General features: G+C 41.9%; 1 protein-coding gene across 1 annotated transcript in view; it reads left to right on the top strand.

The window, feature by feature from the left end:
• Nucleotides 1–2357, top strand: part of ATP12A (ATPase H+/K+ transporting non-gastric alpha2 subunit) — a 28465-nt gene extending 26108 nt beyond the window's left edge. The window contains exons 18-23 of the mRNA XM_036018395.1: nucleotides 226–349; nucleotides 518–663; nucleotides 1105–1238; nucleotides 1373–1474; nucleotides 1907–1998; nucleotides 2082–2357. Of these exons, the coding sequence (XP_035874288.1) occupies nucleotides 226–349; nucleotides 518–663; nucleotides 1105–1238; nucleotides 1373–1474; nucleotides 1907–1998; nucleotides 2082–2110 (627 nt within the window). The 3' untranslated portion in view covers nucleotides 2111–2357. The remainder of the gene's footprint in view (nucleotides 1–225; nucleotides 350–517; nucleotides 664–1104; nucleotides 1239–1372; nucleotides 1475–1906; nucleotides 1999–2081) is intronic.
• Nucleotides 2358–23213: the final 20856 nt, after the last annotated feature.

Raw genomic sequence — 23213 nt, 5'->3', positions numbered from 1 at the left:
AAATAAAATCTAAAAAGTAATAATAATAATAAAAGCTGACCATTCTCAAACTCTCTACAGAAAACACCTCCTCCTTGCCTTCATCCTGGACAGATGTGGATAGACCCACCACCACCCTCCACCATCCCTCCCACCCACACCCAGGTCCCAGACTGTACCCCTGCTGTCATCCTGTGGTTGGAGCACAGTGTTTAAGGGTTGGGCTTCTTGGACTCTCCCCTCCAGGTTCCTTCCATTGCCTTGGCTTATGAGAAAGCTGAAAGTGACATTATGAACAGGAAGCCTCGCCACAAGAAGAAAGATCGACTGGTGAACAAGCAGCTTGCCCTATACTCTTATCTCCACATCGGTATGATGAGAACATGTCCTGTCACCAAGGGGACCACCCAGTCACAGTCGGAAGCTGTGTTTTTCTTTATGGGATGGGGTTGGGGTGGGAGGAGGAACCACAAGGAGAATGAGGCCAGGGCAGTTCTGAAGTCACTGGGGAATGTATACCTTACTCTCACTCCCTCAGGCCTCATGCAGTCCCTGGGAGCTTTTCTTGTGTACTTCACCGTGTATGCACAGGAAGGCTTCAGACCCAGCATCCTCATTAACCTCCGGGTGGAATGGGAGCAGGACTCTGTGAACAACTTGGAAGATAGCTATGGACAAGAATGGGTAAGGAGGGGGCTCTGCCTTCCCTGTCCTCCTGCTCCTCCCTTCCTGTCACTGCCCTGCCTGAGCAACACAGAGCTAAATTTCCCTGGACAGCCTTAGTGGTACAGAGAAGATGAAAGTTTTCTAAGTTAACAGGACTTCTGAGCCCCTGAGTGGCATTGCTGTGGTCTTTGCCATGACTTGCCTCATCTCTAGAATGCAAAGCATAAAGGTCATGTTTTTACAGAAGAGCAGCCAGTCCAGCAATTGTCCAAATCAACTAAGTTATCCTCTTTTCCTGCTTGTTTGGTTAAAAAGACAAATAAAAACCTATACTGATCCTTTCTTAATCTCTCAATTTCAGGGAGGTGGGGAGAGTAGGGCATCACAGAACTGCATGGAAATCTCCCTGAAGTTTCTCCTGGGGAGACACTTCATGTTTTCTCTCTTCTGTCCTGACAGACACATTACCAGAGGAAGTACCTAGAATGGACAGGCTATACAGCTTACTTTGTTGGCATTATGGTTCAACAAATAGCAGATCTGATCATCAGGAAAACCCGGAGGAACTCCATCTTCCAACAGGGCCTCTTCAGGTACTACCTGCATCCCACCTCACTTCCCAGATGATGAGGCACCATACCATGCAATGCATTTATGTCACAGGCACTGGGTGTGTGGTTCTGAGCCATGGGAATTCAGAATATTCATGCTTTAATGTTTCTTGTAGAAATAAAGTCATCTGGGTGGCGATTGCCTCCCAGATCATCATCGCTCTGATCCTCTCCTATGGTCTTGGAAGCGTCACAGCCCTGAATTTCACCATGCTCCAGTGAGTTCCTTTGACACTGGGAGGAAATGGCTAGCCCTGCTCTGAACTGTCATGGCCTAAAAAAAAAAACATTAGAACCTGAGGGGAGTAAGTGGGGTTCTCCTCCAGTCTTTCAAAAGAGATAAAATTGAGTTAGTACTGTATTAGTCAGAGTCTTTGATCTGCTAGTTTGCCCAAAGAGAAAATGGAATTCACACACCTTGCCATCTCATCTCTACCCTCATCTGACCAGTTATTTCAAAGGCAGATGCTACTTCTACTGGCCACAATCCAGGTTAAATAAGAAACTTTCCAGTTTCACATTGTGTGAACCCATGGATCTGTTGTTCTTTTCACTGAGGCAGAAAAATGAACTGGGAGGCCTCCACCCTTTGGTGGGGTCTGGCCCTCCCTTCGATGAGTTCAGGCTCATATCCCCCCTTTTGTTTCTAGGCCTCAATACTGGTTTGTGGCTGTGCCCCATGCCATTCTCATCTGGGTGTATGATGAGGTGCGGAAACTTTTCATCAGACTCTACCCTGGAAGTAAGTTGCAGGATTGATCTTTGAGACCCTGCCTATCCACTTGAACAGACTATCCATTTCTAATTTACTTTCTACCTCTGCAGGCTGGTGGGATAAGAACATGTATTATTAGGACCACCTACTTCCTCAGGCCTCCTGCCTGCACATGGGGATGTTCCTTTCCATCTCCTGGCTCAGCAGGGACATCATCAGAATGCATATGGGACAAGGCAGAAAACCATAGGAAAGACATGGCCTGATTCTTTATACTTTAAAGCAGAGATTCAACTGTTTATATATGATTTTCATCTCTGTACACACCTCCTTATTTAAAAAGACTTGTATTTCATCCTGACTGGTGTGGCTCAGTGGATTGAGCACTAGCTTCTGAACTAAAGGGTTGCCGGTTCGATTCCTAGTCAGGGCACATGCCTGGGTTGTGGGCTGGGTCTCAATGGGGGTGCATGAGAGACAACCACACATCGATGCTTCTCTCCCTCTCTTTCTCCCTGCCTTCCCTTTCTCTAAAAATAAATAAATAAAATATTTTTTTTAAATACATGCCTACATACATACATAAAAAGATGTGAATTTCAAGGTAATAGTGTAGGGGAAACTTATGTATTTATATGTATATTAAATTCACTCTCATGAGATAGTCTTGAGTAATCCAGATATCTTCCATGGTCTCCCAGCTCCCTAAGCTCTCATAGGATTGTTTGGACCTCCGTTCCACACCCTTAGAAGTCTAGTGACCTCCCAAAGATTCCTGTGAATTCCAAAATATCTTATATTTTCAGAGTTACCTTGTCAAAAGAGGCCAGTGCAGTTTTGCTGAAGGTTTGCAAGAGGTGGAAATGATGGTATGTTTACATCACAGCAACATGGATAATCTCAGTTTTGACTTTGAGGTGTCCTTCTTACGGGTCCTTAGCCACTTAGCTGCACTACCTCAATCATCCTTGGTGCTCTCCCTCCTACCAATGTGATCCCTCTGTCACAGGTGGGCACAAGTAACCAGTGTCTTGGTAATCGGGACGAAGAATTGAACTGAACACCCAGAGTTTATAGCAGAGAACATGGGAGCAGGCCAACTCCAAGCAGAGATTGACTTCATGGGCCAGAGGGACTCTATTCTTATGGGGCAGATCCCTCCTGGCTAGTTTTGGTGGACTTTTACTGTGCATGTGCAAGTAGTTGTATTACTTTAAAGCTACTGCGCATGTGCTCTTCCATGATTTCCACTGGCCACTGGAAAAGGGGTCACATAATATTAACAAATGGGCCCCTCTTCTCCTCGGGTCCCCCTATACTACGTTTGCCTTGCCCACCACCAGGGAATTATAGCTCTCCATGTCAGAGATTGGTGAAAAGGAAAGGAATTCTTTATTCAAAAGTTATACACACTTAAGAGTAATGACCTAATGTCTTCATTCAAATCCCAGATTCCCTTAAAACACCCACAAACACACATAGTCCTTCCTTCCCCCCTTTGCCTGGTCCAGGGTACTATATCTCAGGAAAAGAAATATTAGTCTGCAGCTCAGGTAGTCTCCGGTTCTTCCCAGTAATTCATGCTCCACTGGCAGGCCTCCCTCGGTTCCCAGCACCATCAGCTATGTCACTGGGATCTCTAGTTCTTAATCCAAGACCACATGGCACCTTCTCATGGCCCACCAGCAAGAGTCCTTTCACCCCTTTCCCTCCTGCAGCATCTCTCCTGCATTCTTCCAAACTGCTAAGAGAGAGCTCTGCATCTCTGCCATGTCTTGCTTTCAAGCTTCCTAAGCTGCATGGCAAAGAGAGACCCAAATCCTCATGGTTCTCCCCTGCTAAAGCTGTATGGTGATTCTCTGCCAAAGCCGAGTAGTTCCTCTCATCAGGGCTGCCTCACCTGGGTTTGAATCCCAGTACCAATCTTCCTCTGGAGCCCCATTTCTGACTACTCCCACAATTGGCTACCCTTGCCAGCATTCTTGTATTTTTCCAGCTTTTCTGGGTTGCCATAGTAAGTTCAGGCAGGCATGGCCCTGTGGTGTGGAGCCAATCATCTCCAAGCTCTTACACAGGCTCTGTAACCAGGGGGAGTTGCCTCCCAGTTACATCCTGACTGGAAGTCACTCCCTTCTCTCTGGCTCAAAGCAAGGCCACAGCTGTTTAACATATCATTGAAACCAATTAAAGGTTTTAGATATGTTAAAGAGGCTGTCTGCAAAACTCTTGCTTGGCAAAACAACTTTCAATGGCCCTGCTCCATGTGTCCCATTCCTCAGTTCAGACTTGTGGGGGTGAGGACATCCCATATTTTTAATATTTCCTGGACATCCTGAGTTCTGGACTCCATTATAAATCTCTCTTTTGCCCCCCCCCCCCCCCCCGGTTACCCTCTCTTATACCTCCCTCCCTCCAATGCTGCCATTATCCCCTACCACCAACTGCTCCAAAATAAGCTCCAGGTCGATCTTACATAACCTGTTCCAGATGCTCTCCTGAACCAAAGGAATCTTCATTTTACAGGAGTCAGCCTCAGTAGAGAACTGTTGTTTAAAACAGTAATATTTATTTCTTGTAAAACAGTTGCAAAGCACCCTCCAGCACTCATTATATGTCTGTCATGTTTCATGTCTTAACTTAGATTTATTCATGTGAAACTATAGATCCATGCTGACAACCCCAGAGAGTCCTCATTTTTAAGTAAAAGGTGTTTTATAAAATCCAGGTTTCATTGTGGTGTTCCTACTAAATCAAGTTTTTCTGGAATGCAAAGCATGAAAATGAGATGTGATTTCAATTTCTTTTTGTTTCTTCCAGTCATTTTACTTTTCTATAGAAGGTTGAAAATACAGAATTTTCCTTCCTAACTCTTTCCTCGCCAGCATCCCTGCCTTGTATGCCAGGTCTCTGATGGGCCCACATTTTAAAGTCAGGATTTCTATGGGTAGATATGGCTTTCATCAGCAGTACCCTAGGGATGGGAGTATTCACAGCCTTGCATCAATGGCACACTCTGCACAAACTGGACACACCCCTTTTCCATTTAGTAGCTACTACCCTATGACCTCTCCTCCATTTATTCATTTAAACTAAGGCATTCTGCTAAAAAGAAAATGGGACCTCATCAAATTTAAAAGCTTCTGTATAGCTAAAGAAAACAGCATTAAATTGAAAAGAGAACAAACTATACGGGAAAACATATTTGCCACTGATACCTCCAACAAGGGTTTGATCTCCAAAATATATAAAGACCTCACACAATTCCACTGCAGGAAGACAAACAACCCAATTAAAAAACAGGCAAAAGACTTGAACAGACACTTCTCCAAGGAGAACATACAGAGGGCCCACAGACATATGAAAAGATGCTCAGCATCACTAGCCATCAGAGAGATGCAAATTACAACCACTTCACTAAAGTCAGAATGACCATCATAAACAAATCAACAAATAAGTGTTGAAGAGAATGTGGAGAAAAGGGAACCCTAGTGCACTGTTTTTGGGAATGCAGACTGTGCAGCCACTGTGGAAAACAGTATGGAATTTCCTCAGAAAGCCAAAAATGGAACTGCCTTTTGACCCAGCAATTCCACTGCTGGGATTATATCCTAAGAACCCCAAAACACCAATCCAAAAGAACCTATGCACCCCAATATTCATAGCAACACAATTTATAATAGCCAAGTGATGGAAGCAACCTAAGTGCCCATCAGTAAATGAGTGGATCGAAAAACTATGGTACATTTACACAATGGAATACTACACAGCAGAGAGAAAGAAGGAGCTCCTACCCTTTATGACAGCATGGAGGGAACTGGAGAGCACTATGCTAAGTGAAATAAACCAGACAGTGAGGGACAAATACCATATGATCTCACCTTTAACTGGAACCTAATCAACAAAATAAACAAGCAAGCAAAATATAACCAGAGACATTGAAATTAAGAACAATCTGACAGTAACTAGAGGGGAGGTAGGAAGGGATAATGGGAAGGGAGGAAGAGTTTTCAGGAACTACTATAAAGGACGCATGGACAAAACCAAGGGAGGTGGAAGCAAGGGAGGGAGGAGGGTTTGGCTGGGGTGGGTGGGGGAGTGGTAGGGAGCAAATGCAGACAACTGTAATTGAAAAACAATAAAATAATTTAAAAAAATAAAATACACAAGGGCATTCTGCTGCTGGTGCATCAGGAAAAGAGCCAGTTAGAGCCATAGCTCTCTACCATAGTCTCAGAGTCACATTTAGAAGCATAAAAAAGGTCAGAGAGACAGCGTAGTAACTTTATGTAAATAGATTATAGATGTTGAAGTTCTGGCCAAGATGGAGGTGTAGGTAGAAACCCTTCACTTCCTCGCACAACCAAAAGGAGGATAACAACCAATCTAAAATCAATAAAAACCAAAATTGCCAGAAAATCAAACTGCGTGGAACTTCAACCACCAAGGAGTTAAAGAAAAAATCTACCAGACAGGTGAGGCAGACCTCACTGGCTGACTCAGAAAAACCCCTGCGAGACAGCTGAGGGGTGGGACTGACTGCAGAGATCAGCAGAGCTGCTCAGGAGTGACTGACTTAAGGGGAAAACTGAGACTCAGAGCTGACTATGGGCTAAGGCTGGGGTTGCCACAATGAGATACTTCCAGTCTGACATAAGAGTCTGTTGGAAAGTGCACTAAAGACCAGCAGGCAAGCCACATTCTTCCCTCTCTGGCCCCTCCCACACAGGCAGCGCTGCAGCACAGCAAGGATGGTTGCCTTGCCTGGGTGACTATGTAAGGCCCTGCCCCCTTACAACCTATCAGCTCTCCCAAGACAAAGAAATATGGCCCAAATGAAAGAACACAGCAAAACCTCAGAAAAAGAACTAAGCGATGAGGAGATTGCCAACCTATCTGATGGAGAATTTAAAGCCCTGGTAATCAAAATACTCACAGAATTGATTGAGCTTGGTTGAAAAATGAAAGAATAAATCAAAGATACCCAAAATGAAATAAAGCAAAATATTCAGGGAACAAACAGTGACAAGAAGGAAACCAGAATTCAAAGCAACGATTTGGAACAAAAGGAAGAAATAAATATCCAACTGGAGCAAAATGAGGAAACAAGAATCCAAAAAAAATGATAAGCTGAGGATTCTCTGGGACAACCTGAAACATTCCAATATCCGAATTATAGGGGTGCCAGAAGGAAGAGAACAGAAGCAAGAAATTGAAAGCTTATTTGAACAAATAATGAAGGAAAACTTCCCTAGTCTGGTGAAGGAAATAGACTTCCAGGAATTCCAGGAAGCGCAGAGAGCCCCAAAGAAGTTGGACCCAAAGAGGAACACACTAAGGCACATCATCATTAAGTTACCCAAGATTAAAGACAAAGAGAAAATTGTAAAAGAGGCAAGGGGAAAGGAGAGAGTCATCTACGAAGGAGTGCCCATTAGGCTATTAGCTGATTTCTCAAAAGAAAACTTGCAGGCAAGAAGGGACTAGAAAGAAGTATTTGAAGTCATGAAAGGCAAGGACCTACATTCAAGATTACTCTATCCAGCAAAGCTTTCATTTAGAATGGAAGGGCAGATAAAGTGCTTTCCAGATAAGGTCAAGTTAAAGGAGTTCATCATCACCAAGCCCTTATTATATGAAATGGTAAAGGGACTTATCTAAGAAAAAGCAGATAAAAAATATGAACAATAAAATGACAACAAACTCAAAACTATCAACAAATGAACCTGAAAGAAAAGAAAAACAATGAAAACAAAAACTAAGCAAACAACCAGAACAAGAACAAAATCAGAGAAATGGACATCACACAGAAGGAAGTCAGTGGGGAGGGGGGAGGGAGGAATGGAGGGGGGAGGTACAGGGAAGAAGAAGCATAATTAGTAGGCATAAAATAGATGAGGAGCGATAAAAATGGTGTAGGAAACAGAGGACTCAAAGAACTTACATGTACAACCCATGGACATGAACTAAGGGGAGGGAAATGCTGGAGGGTTAGGGGGCAGGGTGGAGGGGGGATAAAGGGAAAATTGGGAAACTAATAGCATAATCAATAAAAAATAGATTATAATGTACAATGTTTATTGTATATGTATCTTTAAATTAAAATGTTGCCATCCACAAGGTTTTTAAGCTCTGTTTTTAGCCACAGCTATCACATAATTATCCTGGAACTAATCTCTTATCAGTAGTCCTAGTGAATCGGAAACCCTTCCAGGTAGTGTCAGAATCACCTTGCATTCCAGTCTTGCCAAGACAACTAATGCAAGCGTGTGAAGTGCTTAGCTCATGTGTGAGTGTGTGCATGTGCACCTTTACCTGGATAAATAGACTCCCCTGTAAGGAAGCATTTGTAAGGGAGGTTACTTGCAGAGACCCAAACCAGGATGTGTTTAGACTAGGCCCCTGGAAAGGCCACCCGCTCCCCTGATAAACTCCGTTATTAACAAATGAGGACAGAGAAATTACTGAGGCAAAGACTTTTAAAACAAAACACCATATTCATCTGAATGCAGACATGCCGCCTCCTCTGACTCTACACTTACAAAGATTGTCAGGTCTCCACATTCATTCACTCTGGCATCATTCCACTAGTGGAATTTAATGTCTATTTATTTATTTATTTATTTATTTATTAATCTCTCTTTTAAAAAAGATTTTATTTATGTATTTTTAGAGAGAGGGGGAGGGAGGGAAAAGAGTGTGAGAAGAGACATCTATGTGAGAGAGAAACCTCGATTGGCTGTCTGTAATACATGCCTTGAAAGGGTGCCATGCATCCCCTGACTGAGGAGTGAACCAGCAACCCAGGAATGTGCCCTGACCAGGTATCAAACCAGTGTCCTTTTGCTTTGCTGGACAATGCCCAACCAAATGAGTCAACCCAGTCAGGGCAGTTTAACATCTCTTAACAGAAGAGTAACAATAGCTGGCATTTAATACCTGTTGTGTCCTGGGCAGTGTGATAACCTCATAAAAACATCTTATTAATGCTTATGTGAAAAATAACACAAATAGGTCCATTTCAAAATGGAGTCAGAGCTGCCATCCCAGAGGAACTACCTTACATGTCTTACTCCCCAAACTTTTTTCATGTTTAAACTGGGCAAAATAACCTTTGGACTGGGCCTAGAGCAGCATTTGCCTTCCAAACAAGTGTTTGCAAACCTAACAAGAAAGCAGACACTATTTAAGTGCAGGACTGAAAATTAAAGACATTATTTATAATTAATACCACCATGTATGGCTAAAGAATAATTTAAGTTAGGTGTAGGATAATTTACCTTAAGTGTAGAAATTCCTATCTTGACATATTAACACCAATAGAATTTCCTTCCTTCTATTTCCTTTCTCATATAAACCCTTGCCTTCACCCTTAATCAGAAACCATTTGGGTTTCTGCCTGAATCGGCACTTCCCAAATGGCTGTTCTTTTACATCTCAAATAAACCCTTGTTGCCTCTCCCTTTGGCCTTTTATTTTCAGGTTAACACAACCCCATCAGCTAGTAGCCTCAGACTTTTAATTACAAATAGGGAAACTGAGGCTTAGAAGTTAAGTGACTTGCTCAGCACTGTGGATCTCTTTTCCACTAAATGGCTCAGCTGTAGAAATCTGTAGGCAGTGTGGGGAGAATTTGTGTTTACATGGAGCACCATATACTATCCAGAGCTCACCCATGAAGAATGCTTTCTAGCTTTAAGGTTATTGAGAACTGACTTTCTTGGAATCCAGATAAATGCCTGCTGCTTTGCTCCTTTGAACTGCATATAACACCTGCCTAGTTCCATAACCTAAATTGTGAATTCCATAACCTAAACACATTTTTTACCATTTGTTCATTTTATGTATGTAGGATAGTCATGATTTTACCTTTTGTGTTGCAAGTGATCAAGGCTGGGCAGATCCTCTCTCACCTCTGGGAGACAGAAGAAAATGCACAGAGCCATGGGGATGCTTGACATACCTTTATTCATGGGTAGGCAAGCCACACAGGCTGCAAGCTGTGTGTCTCACTAGTGGGAGGCCCCTACTTGTTCAAGTACTGGAAGGGAACAAAACTGGAAAACTGCCAGAACATTACATAACGTACCAATTCTGAGCATGCAAGCCCACTTCATATTATGGGAACAGTTTATTGGATCCAGTATCAAGGCTATGAGAACATTGGTTATGAGGCCCCTCAAAGGCTATGGGAACACTCCTTCCCTTAGTTTCCCAGACACCTCAGTGAGGAAGCCAGATTGCCTCCACTTACCCTACACCTTTCCTTTGAAAATTGTCCTTTCACAATGAAAAGAGGGGCATAAACCCACCATTTACTCTGTTCAGTGGCACTCTTAGTCTTGGCACAGTTATACATTGGCCAGCTCCAGTTGCCTATGCATGAAACTGTGCTAAACTCCCACTTGGCTCACCCAGCCAACCCCATGTACCCGCAGGCCTATCTTCTCATTCTCCCTTTTGCTTCTTTGATGCCTCAATGGATAGAGAAGATGTGTTTTATAAACACCACATACATTGCCCAGGCACATAGAATTAGCTTCAAATCTCAGAGCCTGGAATCAGACCCAATCTGTCTGGTTCCAAAGTCTATGCTCTAAGCCACTATATGATACTGTCTCTCACAAATACCCATGAAAATGCAAAGCTATTTATTTATGTCTCTTTTACTTCAAGAGAGCACACTCCCCAAAAAGATTCTCCATCATGATTTTTATGTACTAACATTCGAAGGAAAACCTCAAAAGTATTTGAATGGTTTTATACTACTTTAAAAATTTCATTCAATTTTATAACATCTGTGGAAATGAAATGAACAATAAGTTTTTCTGCTATACTTCCATCCTGTGGAAGGGACACCAAGGCTCTGAGAAGTGAGGTCTGGATAACAAAGCACTGTGGCCAGACATTGCTGGGAGTCATACTTCGCCTGAACCAACCTCTGAAAGTTGATCTTGAGATCAACCAAAGAGGAGAGTTGGCAAAATTATGAATTATGGGAGAGCTCCTTTCTATGTCTCACTCCTATAATGTATGTTGCAATGCAGTCTGGCTGTGGAATTTCAGAAAACGTTGTCATGGGAAGGGTGTCCCTGATTCATCACACTACTCATCTTTATAGTTGTGAGGTCTGTCCACAAAGTATCCAGCCATGTACTATTAGAAATAGAGACATTTATTGAAGAAGATGCAAGAAACATTGTACATAGGACAATGACATTTCAGTCCCCTTCAAAGTAGGCACCTTGGGACCTCATGCAGTTCTCCCAGTGACTCTTCCACTGTTCAAAACACTCTGCAAATTCATTTGTTGGAATCACCACTGGCTGCCCCTTTATATTTTCCTGAATGTCCGAAAGTGAAGAGATCTGAAATCTCTTCCTTTCCAAAGGTGATTTTAGTTTTGAGGAAAGCCAGAAGTTGCAAGACACCAAATCTGGGCTGTAAGAGGGGTGAGTCACCTGGGTTATTTGATGTTTCACTAAAAAACTCTGCACAAGATGTGCTGCATGTGTGGACACATTGTCATGATGAAGCTGCCAATCACCAGTTGTCCACAGCTGTGGCCATTTTCATCATGTTGCATCTTTCAACCAATGAAAAACATTTAGGTAGTACTCATTAATTGTTTGACCTGGAGGGGTGTACTCATGTTGGACAACACCTTCCCAATCAAAAACACAATTAACATGGTCTTAATCTTGCTGTGACTTTGCCGTGCCTTGTTTGGGGGTGGAGAACCAGGCAACTTCCATTGAGACAACTGGGCCTTTGTTTCCAGATCACAGCTATAGACCTACCATTCACCTCTGGTTATCACCTTCTTCTTCTTCTTCTTCTTCTTCTTCTTCTTCTTCTTCTTCTTCTTCTTTTTTTCTTTAACTTGAAAAATTAAGCATTTTATTAAGCTGAATCTTTTGAAACCGTTGTTTTTGGGCTTAAAAATATCAATTTTCTAAGGTTTTAAAAATTTTTTTATTTTAATTGTTGTTCAAGCAGTTTTCTGTCTTTTACTCCCATCCCAGCCCACCTGCCAAGTGCTCCCCACCTCCCTCCCATTTCCACCCCCTGTAGTTTTTGTCCACGTGTTCTTTATACTTGTTCCTGTAAACCCTTCCCCTTTTCCCCTGAAATTCCCTCCCCTTGGTTATCACCTTCTTGAAATCCCGTTCATTGGAAGCAGTTTGAATCAAGTCATTAGCAACTGCAGCATGATGTTCTTTCTGCCCTGGTAGCAGAAGCTGTGGAACAGATTTTGCCACAACACGTTTCATGTCGATTCTGTATCAAAATATCAGACACAGTAGTTTTTGGAATCCTCAGATCAGCTTCTAGTTCTCGCAAGTCAATTGCTGATTTTTGTTCATTGCAGCCCATACACATTCAACTTTCTCAGGTGTTGTGCTTGTTGCAGGCCTTCCAGAATGTGGATCAGTTTCAACAGATTCTCGACCATCTTTAAAGCATTTGTGTCACACTTTTATTTGCACAGCACTCATTGCATCATCTCTGAAAGCTTTCTGAATCACCTGAACAGTTTCTGCAGAGGAATGTTGAAGCTTAATGCAAAATTTGATGCAGATTCATTGCTGTACTTGCTCGGTCATTTTGAATGTGATGGCCACACAGTACACATGTTCACTCAATGGTGTCTACTACCCCCACTGACTAGTACAGTGAAGTTGTCACTGTGCACACCATATGCCCATTCCAGTCTGCTCTCCTAGCCTGCCAGGTTGCAATGATGTCAGGCAAGCCACTCTCATTTTATTAACTAACAACAGCTGGACTTTTCCCGGCCAGACCTCATATAGGCTGCCCCTGCCACAGCCTGAATGCTTTCTACTCATTAACCTCACCAGGAACAGGGAAGATCACAAGACACTTAAGAATAGGGTTAATACCTTACACTTTTATTCGTGGACTGTTTACAAAGCCCTTCGCCCTTGATCCTCACGATAAACCTGATGATCTGGGCACTTTACAGATGAGAACACATCTCATTCAAACAGATGTCTTACCTCAGTGAACCCCAAGAGCAGCTCTATGAGACAGGGACTATTATTGTGACCATTTTGCAGAAGAGGAAAAAGAGGGTCAGAAAGGTAACATAACTTACCAAGGTCACATAGGTAAGAAGTGTCTTTAGAGCCAAGTTGATTCAATATAAGCATTCCTGCTGCCTCTGTGGTATGCAGGCCCATACCCTTCTTTATCTCATTGGTAAGCAGTATCATGGGCAGGAGAATCTCCAGGCCAGGAGGATTTTTCTGGAGCTAACAACAACAATAACACAACAACTAAAACTCTTCAACCCACTGCTACCAACATTAAAGAAAGGAAGCAGTTAGATCATGTCATTCCCCTGCTTTATGAAATTCAAAGTTTTAGCATAGCCCACAGTGCTCTACATAATCTGCCTTTGCCCACTGCTTCATCTTCATTTTGGCCCACTGTCTTTCTCACACACCACCACTACAAGGAAGAGTGCCAATAGCTCATTACAGGGGGTGGGCATCTTTAAGAAAATTCTATATTAAATTACAATAAGTTTTAAGTTAATTGCAATAGCCATGATTTAGAAGCAGCCCAAGTGCCCATCAGTAGATGAGTGGATAAAAAAACCTGTGGTACATTTACACAATGGAATACTACTCAGCCATAAAAAAAATAATGAAATTTACCCTTTGTAAAAGCACAGATGGACCTGGAGAGTTATTATGTTAAGTGAAATAAGTCAGTCAGAGAAAGACTAGTAATTTATGATTTCACTTATATTTGGAATTGAATGAATAAAAATAAACTAACAAACAAAATAGAAACAGACTCATGGAGAGAACAGACTGACAGTTGTCAGAGGGGGTGTTTGAGGGTGGCTGGAAAAATATGAAGGGATTAAGCAAAGAAAAAAAACTCATAGACACAGATAACAGTATAGTGATTATTAGAGGGAAAGCCGGGTGGGGTGAGGTAGCAGAAGGTAAAGGGGAAATAAGTGGTGATGGAGGGAGATTGGGGGGTGGTGAGCGCACAATACAATATACAGATGATGTATTATAGGGTTGTACACCTGAACCTTTATAATTTGGTTAACCAGTGTCACCCCAATAAATTGAATAAAAAATTTTTTTTAAAGAAAATGCAGTCTGCCTCAAAAACCAATATGAATTCATGTGAAACAATTATACCAATAGGATAGAGTATAACTAACTGGGTACTAAGATGGATAGTGCAGACCAACTACAGAGATCTGATGAGTGCTTGCTGCTGGTGGGAATCCACCCCTGGGTTGAGCCCTGGGTGGGGGCGGGGGGGAGGTTTGAAGGAGGTGCTGAGGATTTGAAAGCAGCTTTATGTGTAAATACAATGGTGAAATGTGACATTGAGTATTTTGTTTTCACTAAAATGAGATAGGCCAGTAAATATAGGAAGGCCAGTGAATACAGATTTCTGGAAAAGTCCTGTCAATTCAGATATGAGTTTATTTGCTTTTAAGGTGAAAGATGATTGGGTGGGGAGGAGATGAGAGAACAATCTCCAAGAGGCAGAGGGAGGCTGAGAATTGAATTTTCCCAGTGAGAAAAGGATGGTACGTATGTCCATGTGACCCAAGTGATCCTGTGACCCATGCCCACCCTCAGCCACCATTCTTCCATAATTCTCAGATCCACATTTACCTGTAATTCTCAAATCTTCCTTCATCTATTTCATCTTCTCCCTGAAGATATCATCAAAATTGATGCCATCTCTGTTAGAATCATAATCAGGGTTGGTGAACCTCATTTAATCACATATCTGACTAGAATATGAACAGTAAAAATGGCATTTAGAACAAAAATGGCAGCCAGAGAGCACCATAACAAGACACTGTAAGACCTAAGAAGTGACTCTGCTACATGAACTTCACAGGAAAGGTTTTATACTTTTACAAAGTCTGAGAGGAGTCATGGGGAGCTTTCTGTCCATGAGAGAAAGCAGGTCAGAGTTTGGAAATGTTGAGAACACAGAACTACAGACATGTACCTACCCACACCTTATGAAGGCTCCTGAGCAAAGGCCCATAGAGCAAGAATGACTTACAGTTCACATCATAGATGCACAACCAGTGTCTATGAGAGTCTAAACCAACAAGTTGTAATTTTCTATTATATCTCACCACAGAGTAGACACAGAGCACAGGCTTGAACTGATTCTGCACCATTCCCCAACTCACCCCAGAGATTTCCTAATCCTAATAACTTGTCTCAATGGAAACAAACAAAACTGCTAAAAACATGGGTGTTGTTTTTCCCTCAGTGTCTACAGCTTTGTGTTTCCAAAAGAAGAAAATATGATGTATACAACAGTGTGTGTATGCCTTGGAATGACAGGAATGAGAGAGATGTACAGGAATCACTGAGGAGTCAGATGTAAACTTATTGTTAGGACTCAGTTCCCTTCAGGTCTCTTCCCCAAACTTTAGGACCCCAGAATTCTCCCTGGGATTCTTTTTCAAGAAGGGACATGGAAGTCCCCATCTTGTCCCCTAACTCTTCACAACAACAAGTTTGAAGTTTTGCTGATCCCCATCAAAAGCCCACAAATCTGGCTAAGAGGAGCACTTGTCACGTCTTCATTGATCCCAACTTTTATTCCCTGTGGTTCTGCTATAATTCCCCATAGTAGAGTTTTCTGGAAGTGGATGTGGCAATTAGTGTAGTAAAGTGTGGGAGCATGGTCCAGAAATCAGAACACCATGAGTCTTGCTCTGCCCAAGAAAGTCAGAGTGGTTTTGAGCCTTGGCTTCCCCATCTTCAGTGAAGAGGTAGGGTTCAGTGATTTCCAAAGATCCTTTCTGCTTCACAGCCTTGTAGATTTTTTAGGGAAAAAAAACCAGAGTCACTTCTTGAAAGAGTTGGGTATTCTGTCTCTTCCAGAAGATATATGGAAGACAGTTCATACCTTTTCACTGCACAAGAATGCACTACTGTGCATTCTTCAAAGCTCTGCTTTGTCATCTTGGCGTCTACTGCACATGTGCTCAGCAAAGGAACTCCCCTCACTGTTTATCTCTCCACCTGTTTCTCTGTGGGAATGAGTTGGTTGTTCCCCTCGAGATTGGAAAACTGGTTCTTCCTGCCTGTTCAGACATTATTAAATCCCTTTGCAGGATAAGGCTGTCCCCCAGGGAGTCTGTGAAGTTGCCCCTTCCTGATTAATCAGGTTTAATGTCTGATAGCATTTGCTCATTTCCTTCTCCAATAACTCACTAATTACATACCTGTAACAATTTTAATGACAATTTGACACTTGTAGTGAATCTAGAAGAAAAATGTTAAGTTCAAAGTTTTATTGAAACAAAAGCAGAATCAAACTTATAATATACTTAATTCTTTTTTTAAAAATCACTATAAAATTATTGTGGAATATCTACCTATTTATCTACTATCTATCTATGTGTCATGTTCTCAGATGATACTACACCAATGGTATATACGTGGGGACACACATATGAAAGGTAAATCAAGATTCATGACCCTGTCCATCCAAATTACTGGGCTCTTATGTTTCCATTGCACCTGACTTCCTCCCACTCCTACACAAATACCATCAACAAAGCTGAATTTTAGAGAAGAGAAGGTAGTAAAGCTTATGGTAGATAGTGAATAAAATGAATGTTTAGCTTAGGGAAAAATTCTGAAACAATACACAGAAACTGTAAATCCTTTAAAAAATATTTTTATTTCTCAATTCCGATTATTTGGGAAACTAACATTGAATATTATGTTAGTTTCATTTCAGGTTGACAGCTGTTCATGTGGTTAGACATTGATACCACTTACGAAATGGTCCTTCTGTAAGTCTAGTACCCACCTGGCACCACATCCAGTTATTATAATATTATTGACTATATTTCCTATACTGTATTTTACATTCCTGTGATGGTTTTGTAACTTTCAATTTCTACTTTTTTCTTTTTTTAGTGTATTTTATTGATTATGCTATTACAGTTGTCCCGTTGTTTTCTCCCCTTATCCCTCTCATCCTTGCACTGTCCCCCTCACCCTCCAGCATTGCCCCCCACACACAGTTCATGTTCATGGTTGTACATGTAAGTTCTTTGGCTTCTCCATTTCCTATACTATTCTTAATCTCCCCCTGTCTACCTATAATGCTTCTTATTCTATGTATCTTTTTCACCCATTCCCCCCTTCCCCTCTCCACTAATAACCCTCCATGTGAGCTCCATTTCTGTGGTTATATCCCTGTTCTACTTGTTTGCTTAGTTTGGGGGTTGGTTTTTTTTTCAGTTTTTTTTGTTTAGGTTTGGTTGTTAATAGCTGCAGGTTTGTTGTCATTTCAGCATTCATATTTTTGACCCTTTTTTTCTTAGATAAGTCCCTTTAACATTTCATATAATAAGGGCTTGGTGATGATGAACTCCTTTAACTTGACCTTATTTGGGAAGCACTTTATCTTCCCTTCCATTCTAAATGATAGCTTTGCTGGATAGACTAATCTTCAATGTATGTCCTTGCTTTTCATGACTTTGAATACTTCTTTCCAGCCCCTTCTTGCCTGCAAGATTTCTTTTGAGAAATCAGCTGATAACCTTATGGGAACTCCTTTATAGGTAACTGTCTCCTTTTCTCTTGCTGCTTTTAAGATTCTCTCCCTATCTTTAATATTGGGTAATTTCATTACGATGTGCCTTGGTGTGTTCCTCTTTGGGTCCAACTTCTTTGGGACTCTCTGGGCTTCCTAGACTTCCTGGAAATCTATTTCCTTCACCAGATTGGGGGAGTTTTCCTTCATTATTTGTTCAAATAAGGTTTCCACTTGTTGCTCTTCCTCTTCTCCTTCTGGTACCCCTATAATTCGGATTTTGGAACGTTTAAAGATGTCCTGGAGGTTCCTAAGCCTCTCCTCCTTTTTTTGAATTCTTATTTCTTCATTCTTTTCTAACTGTATATTTTTTTCTTCCTTCTGGTCCACTTCATTGATGTAAGACCCAGCTTTCATTCCATCACTGTTGGTTCCCTGTACATTTTTCTTCACTTTACTTATTGTAGCCTTCATTTTTTCATCTAATTTGTGACCAAAATCAACCAATTCTGTGAGCATTCTGATCACCAATGCTTTGAACTGTGCATCTGATAGGCTGGCTATCTCTCGGTCACTTAAAAGTACTGGTTGTAGAACTTTCACTTCTGTTTGAGTCATCTTTTTTTTCTCTTTGGTCTGGTTATGCTTGTTATGTATGAGGGGCAGAGCCTTAGGTGTTCACCAGGGCAGGGCACCCCAGTCGCTGGGTTGTGACGCTGTATGTGGTGGCGGGGTCTCTCCCTGCGCCTCTCCCTGCACCTCAACCCCCACAGGTGTTTTCAATCAGTGTCCCAAGGCTCTTTTTCCCAGCGCTGGATCCTGGGTTATATGCAGTGCCTTGCTTCACAATCGCTGCCTTGCTGGGTCTGCCAGTTGCCACCCTTTGGCCGGGGTCTGCCAGCTGCCGCTTGAGCACTTAAGGTCCACCCACTGTGGTCTTGCGCACCCTGGATGCCTTACATGCCCAGTCCCAACGCTTTCTGATCTCCGCGCCGCAACCCATGCCCAGCTGCCCAACTCTGCCCCTCCTACCGGTCTGGATGAATGGGTCTATTTTAACTTCTTTTTTTTAGATTTTATTTATTTATTTTTAGGGAGGGAAGGGAGGGAGATAGAGAGACAGACAGACAGACAGACAGACATCAATGTGCGGTTGCTGGGGGTTATGGCCTGCAACCCAAGAATGTACCATGGCTGGGAATCAAACCTGGGACACTTTGGTTCCCAGCCCGCGCTCAATCCACTGAGCTACACCAGCCAGGGCTATTTTAACTTCTTGATTGTCCAACTTCCATATAGTTCAATTTTCTGTCAGTTCTGGTTGTTATTCTGTTTCTAAATTGTTGTTATCTTTATCTTGGTTATACAGGAGGCACAGTGTGTCTACTTATGCCTCCATCTTGGCCAGCAGTCCTGTCAGCTTAGAATTTTATGTTACTAAATAATAACTCAAGAGAGAAGGTGAGCCCTGGCTGGTGTAGTTCAGTGGACTGAGTGGAGGCCTGAGAACCAAAGGGTCGCCAGTTTGATTCCCAGTTAGGGCACATGCCTGGGTTGCAAGCCAGGTCTTCCTACCTCTGGTAGAGAGTTCCCAAGAGGCAACCACATATTGATGTTTCTCTCCCTATCTTTCATCCTCCCTTCCCCACTCTCTAAAACTAAATAAATAAAATCTTTTTTAAAAAAGGATGAAGATTAAGTAAAAATACCTTGTTATCCAAATAAAAACCAAGAGTATTTGCCACTAACATATCCTCACTAAATACATTTCTTCAGGATTTCCTTGAAGTAGAAAAATTATCTTAGAAGGACATATGAAACACAAGGGGGAATAAAGAATTGGCCAACATGTGAGTAAATTGGCCAGGCATAATAAAACCAGATTATCTGTATAAAATTAGATTATTTTTTAAAGTGTCTGGAGGGTACTTGGTATTCATAATTTTATTCTTTATTCCTTCTGTGGGGATATGATAATTTTTTATAGTGCAGGGAAGACAGTTCCAGGCAAAAGTCCTATTGAAAAGAGCTTGATCTATGTACAGAACTGAAAAAGATGAGTGTATCTAGAACATAGTGAGAAGTAGTGCAAAATAGTAGTGAGAAGCTAGAGAGGCCTTGAATGCCATTTTAAGGATTTGTCACAGTCAATAGGAAGTCACTAGAAGATTCCAAAAACAGGGTTTAAACAATCTAAATTACATGTTAAGATAATAATTCTGCTTGTTCTATTTGAGAGGAAGTATTAAGACCTGACATATGGAGTCTAAACATTTATTATTGTATTTCTCACTGGCCCTAATTTATCCAAGGTTTATTTAACTTCTGGAATTACCAAAGTCATAATTCTCTCCAGCACACCTGATGATATTCAGAAATGACTCCTCTGTACTGGACCACATTAGATACATATTATTGTAACAGAACCATGGGATTCTATTGCTCTGGGTTCTATTGCCTGCCACCAATAAGAACCATGACTCCCAATGCCAGAGTCTTACAAAAAGGATAGGAACTATTTATTCGGAAGTTATACAGGTTTAGAATAATGGAATTCTGTGTTAAATCCCATTCCCTTTAGAAACAAACAAAAAAATCCACCTGTAATCACACAGTCTTGTCTCCCCTTGCCAAACCAGGCCAATCAGAGGTACTGTCTCTCAGGAAAAGAAACAGAAATCCTCAGCTCAGCATTCTCCTGGTTTCATTTCAGCATTCCTGGCTTCTCCCAGTTGTTCATACTGGGCCAGGCTCCTGCTCTTAATCCAAAACTGCACATTCATGGTGGCCCAGTGGAGGTCCTTCTGCATCCTTTCAAACCCCATGGCTAAGACCCTAAGACCCTTTTCTCCACTCCCAAGGTGCATGGTCAAGAACAAGAAAGAGAGGTGGGTGGGAAGGGAAGGGAAGGGAGCCTCTTATGGCTCTCCTACTCTCCTTCCCACATGGTCTGGAGTTCTAGCATGGCTGCTGTACTTGTGTTTAAATCCTGGGGTGGATCTTCCTCTATAACCCCATTTCTTTTTTTTTAAGATTTTTTTTCAGATTTTTTTTTTTTTTTTTAGAGAGAGGGGAAGGGAGGGAGAAAGAGAGGAAGAAAAACATCAATGTGTGGTTGCTTCTCACTCGCCCCCTACTAGGGACCTGGCCTGCAACCCTGGCATGTGCCCTGACTGGGAATCGAACTGGTAACCTTTTGGTTCTCAGGCCCCAGGTCAATTCACTTAGCCACACCAGCCAGGGTTATAACCCCATTTCTGACTCCTTCCACATTGGATTACACCTGCCAGTAGGCTGGTCTCTTCTGCCTTTCTTGGCTGCCATCGTCAGTCTGGGCTCCAGGTACCTACGCAGGCCAGGCACAGCAACAGATTCATGCCCATCTCCCTGATTCTGAGGAGCAAGGCCAGCACAGCTTTTAGCATTAATGAAACACTGGCTAAGTTCTTTAGATATGCAAAGTCACTCTCAATGGCCCAGCTCTGCTTCCCCCATCCCCCAAATGATAGCTGTGGGGGTTTTCTCTGTTTTGAGGAACCTCTAGCTCAGCACCCCATTACATTACTACCCAAGAAGAACCTCTGTGCAATTAGATTGTCATTATTAAAATTACAGAATGGATATCCTGGTGGAAAAGGATATTATGGCTACTTGCTAGAGCACTGGTGAGTACAGTGAAAAATGCGTAAGTGTCAAGGAGTAATTAGTGGTTCAAAGGCTGAGCCACGAAGAATGAGGGGCATATGAGTGGATGAAAGGGAAGAAGTGAGCATTCCAGATAGCGGAGCAGGGAAAGCCACTCACAAAACTGTAGAAGATTCAGCATGATACATGGGAATATTGGATTGATTAGTACTATGGGTTTCATTATGGATTAGTAACAGAAACTATTGGATAGGTAGCATGGGGGTGAGTTAAGTATTTGTTCCCTAAGAAAACAATGTATAAAGATTTTTGATCATGGATGATGTGGGGTCAATACATGGCCCGTCCCCCTTCCATCCATGACTGAGGCCTAGTTAGAGGATCTCTGACCAGAAGGAATGTGAATTATTTGGGGAATGGATTGTAACTCCTTCCTTATCTTCTTGTTGTCCTGTGACAATAGGACAGCCTTGTTGGTGTCTTGTCCTGTGACTGCTTCTTGACCTTTTCCATTTGCACGTACACACTAATGTAAGTAGTACACCTAGGCTACATGTAGGTTTGTGTAACCTGGATCCATGTGGCCTTTGTCTGAACCCCTTATAATGAGCCTCAGAGTGGAGGAAGTGCAGTTTCTCTTGCACTGACCCACTGATGTCAGTGAACTCCCTTATATGTGAGTAACAAATGGCATGACCACATTTAGTAGTGCTCCAGGTGGTTTTTTTTTCAGAATATCATGATCACTTAAGCAGGTCCCTGGTTTGGAGCTTCTGTGATACAGGTGAGCTTTTGAACTTCTGTTTATATTTCAGAAAAAAATGTAGAAGGGAAATAAAGAATATGTGCAGGCTCTTATTTTTAAAGGCTGAAGGCACCCTGCCATCATCTCCAGGTGCTTACTCCATAATACACCTGCCACAGGGACTTCGTCTCTTGGTCACACACTTAGCCAGAACTCTACTGCTTGAAGGGTAAAGTTCCAACTCAGTCCAACATTCAAGACTGTCCAAAATTCCACCCCAATATCCTCTCAAAAAAACTCATTTTAAGGAAATTAATACTCTGGCCAAGAGGTCGATGAATTAATTTCCAAAGACAGCACTGCATCTCCTATCTACCTTCCCTCGCTTATGCTGTTCCTTCTCTCTGGAATGCCTCCTTTCCTTTTTATGCCTAAAGTTCTACCTTGGTTTTAGGGTCCAGTGCAAACCCCATGTCCTCTAGGAAAGCTCTTCATGCCATATTGACTTTATCTTCCCGGAGTATAGTGACTTTTATTGTCTCTAACTACCCTCTGGAACTCACCACAAGCTACCGTAACAGAGGTTACTGTTTCAGGTAGAGATTATACTTGTCCTGTTCTTTATAAATTCTTAGCTTCACCAACCACTCCCAGTTCAACGACTGTTAGTAATGATGACCATCTCTTAGTCTGAAATGGTTAATTGAATTTCCCACCAGTAGACACTGATAGGTTCTCCACTGAACCTACTTTTGGGTTGGGCAAAATATTTGCTTGTTTTTTTTTTAGTAAGACTGATCTAGTAGCACTTAGTTATCTTTAACTTCACCTAAAACAATTTTGTTAGGTTGTATTGTCACAGTTGTCATATCAGTTGTCATGGGTGCAAATAAAAAACATTAGAATTGGTGAATTTTTGTGTAGCCATTTTAATATTGAAAATGGAAGAAAATGTGCAAGTTTTAGCATATTATGCTTATTATTTCAGGAAAAGTAAAAAAAGCAACTGAAACACACAAAAAATATTTGTGCAGTGTATGGAGAAGGTGCTATGACTGATCAAAGGTGTCAGAAGTGGTTCTGTGAAGTTTTGTGCTGGAGATTTCTTGCTGGACGATATTCCAAGGTGGGTACACCAATTAAAGTTGATAGCGATCAAATTGAGACATTAATTGAGATCACCTGTCTACCACTGGGAACCAGCCAACATACTCAACATATCCAAATCAATAGTTATTGTTGAAAATGAAAAATGTGTCTTTTATTTTAT

Source organism: Phyllostomus discolor, chromosome 2, assembly GCF_004126475.2.
Source record: "Phyllostomus discolor isolate MPI-MPIP mPhyDis1 chromosome 2, mPhyDis1.pri.v3, whole genome shotgun sequence".
Taxonomy (NCBI): Eukaryota; Metazoa; Chordata; class Mammalia; order Chiroptera; family Phyllostomidae; genus Phyllostomus; species Phyllostomus discolor.
This window is presented reverse-complemented; position numbering and strand designations above follow the sequence as displayed.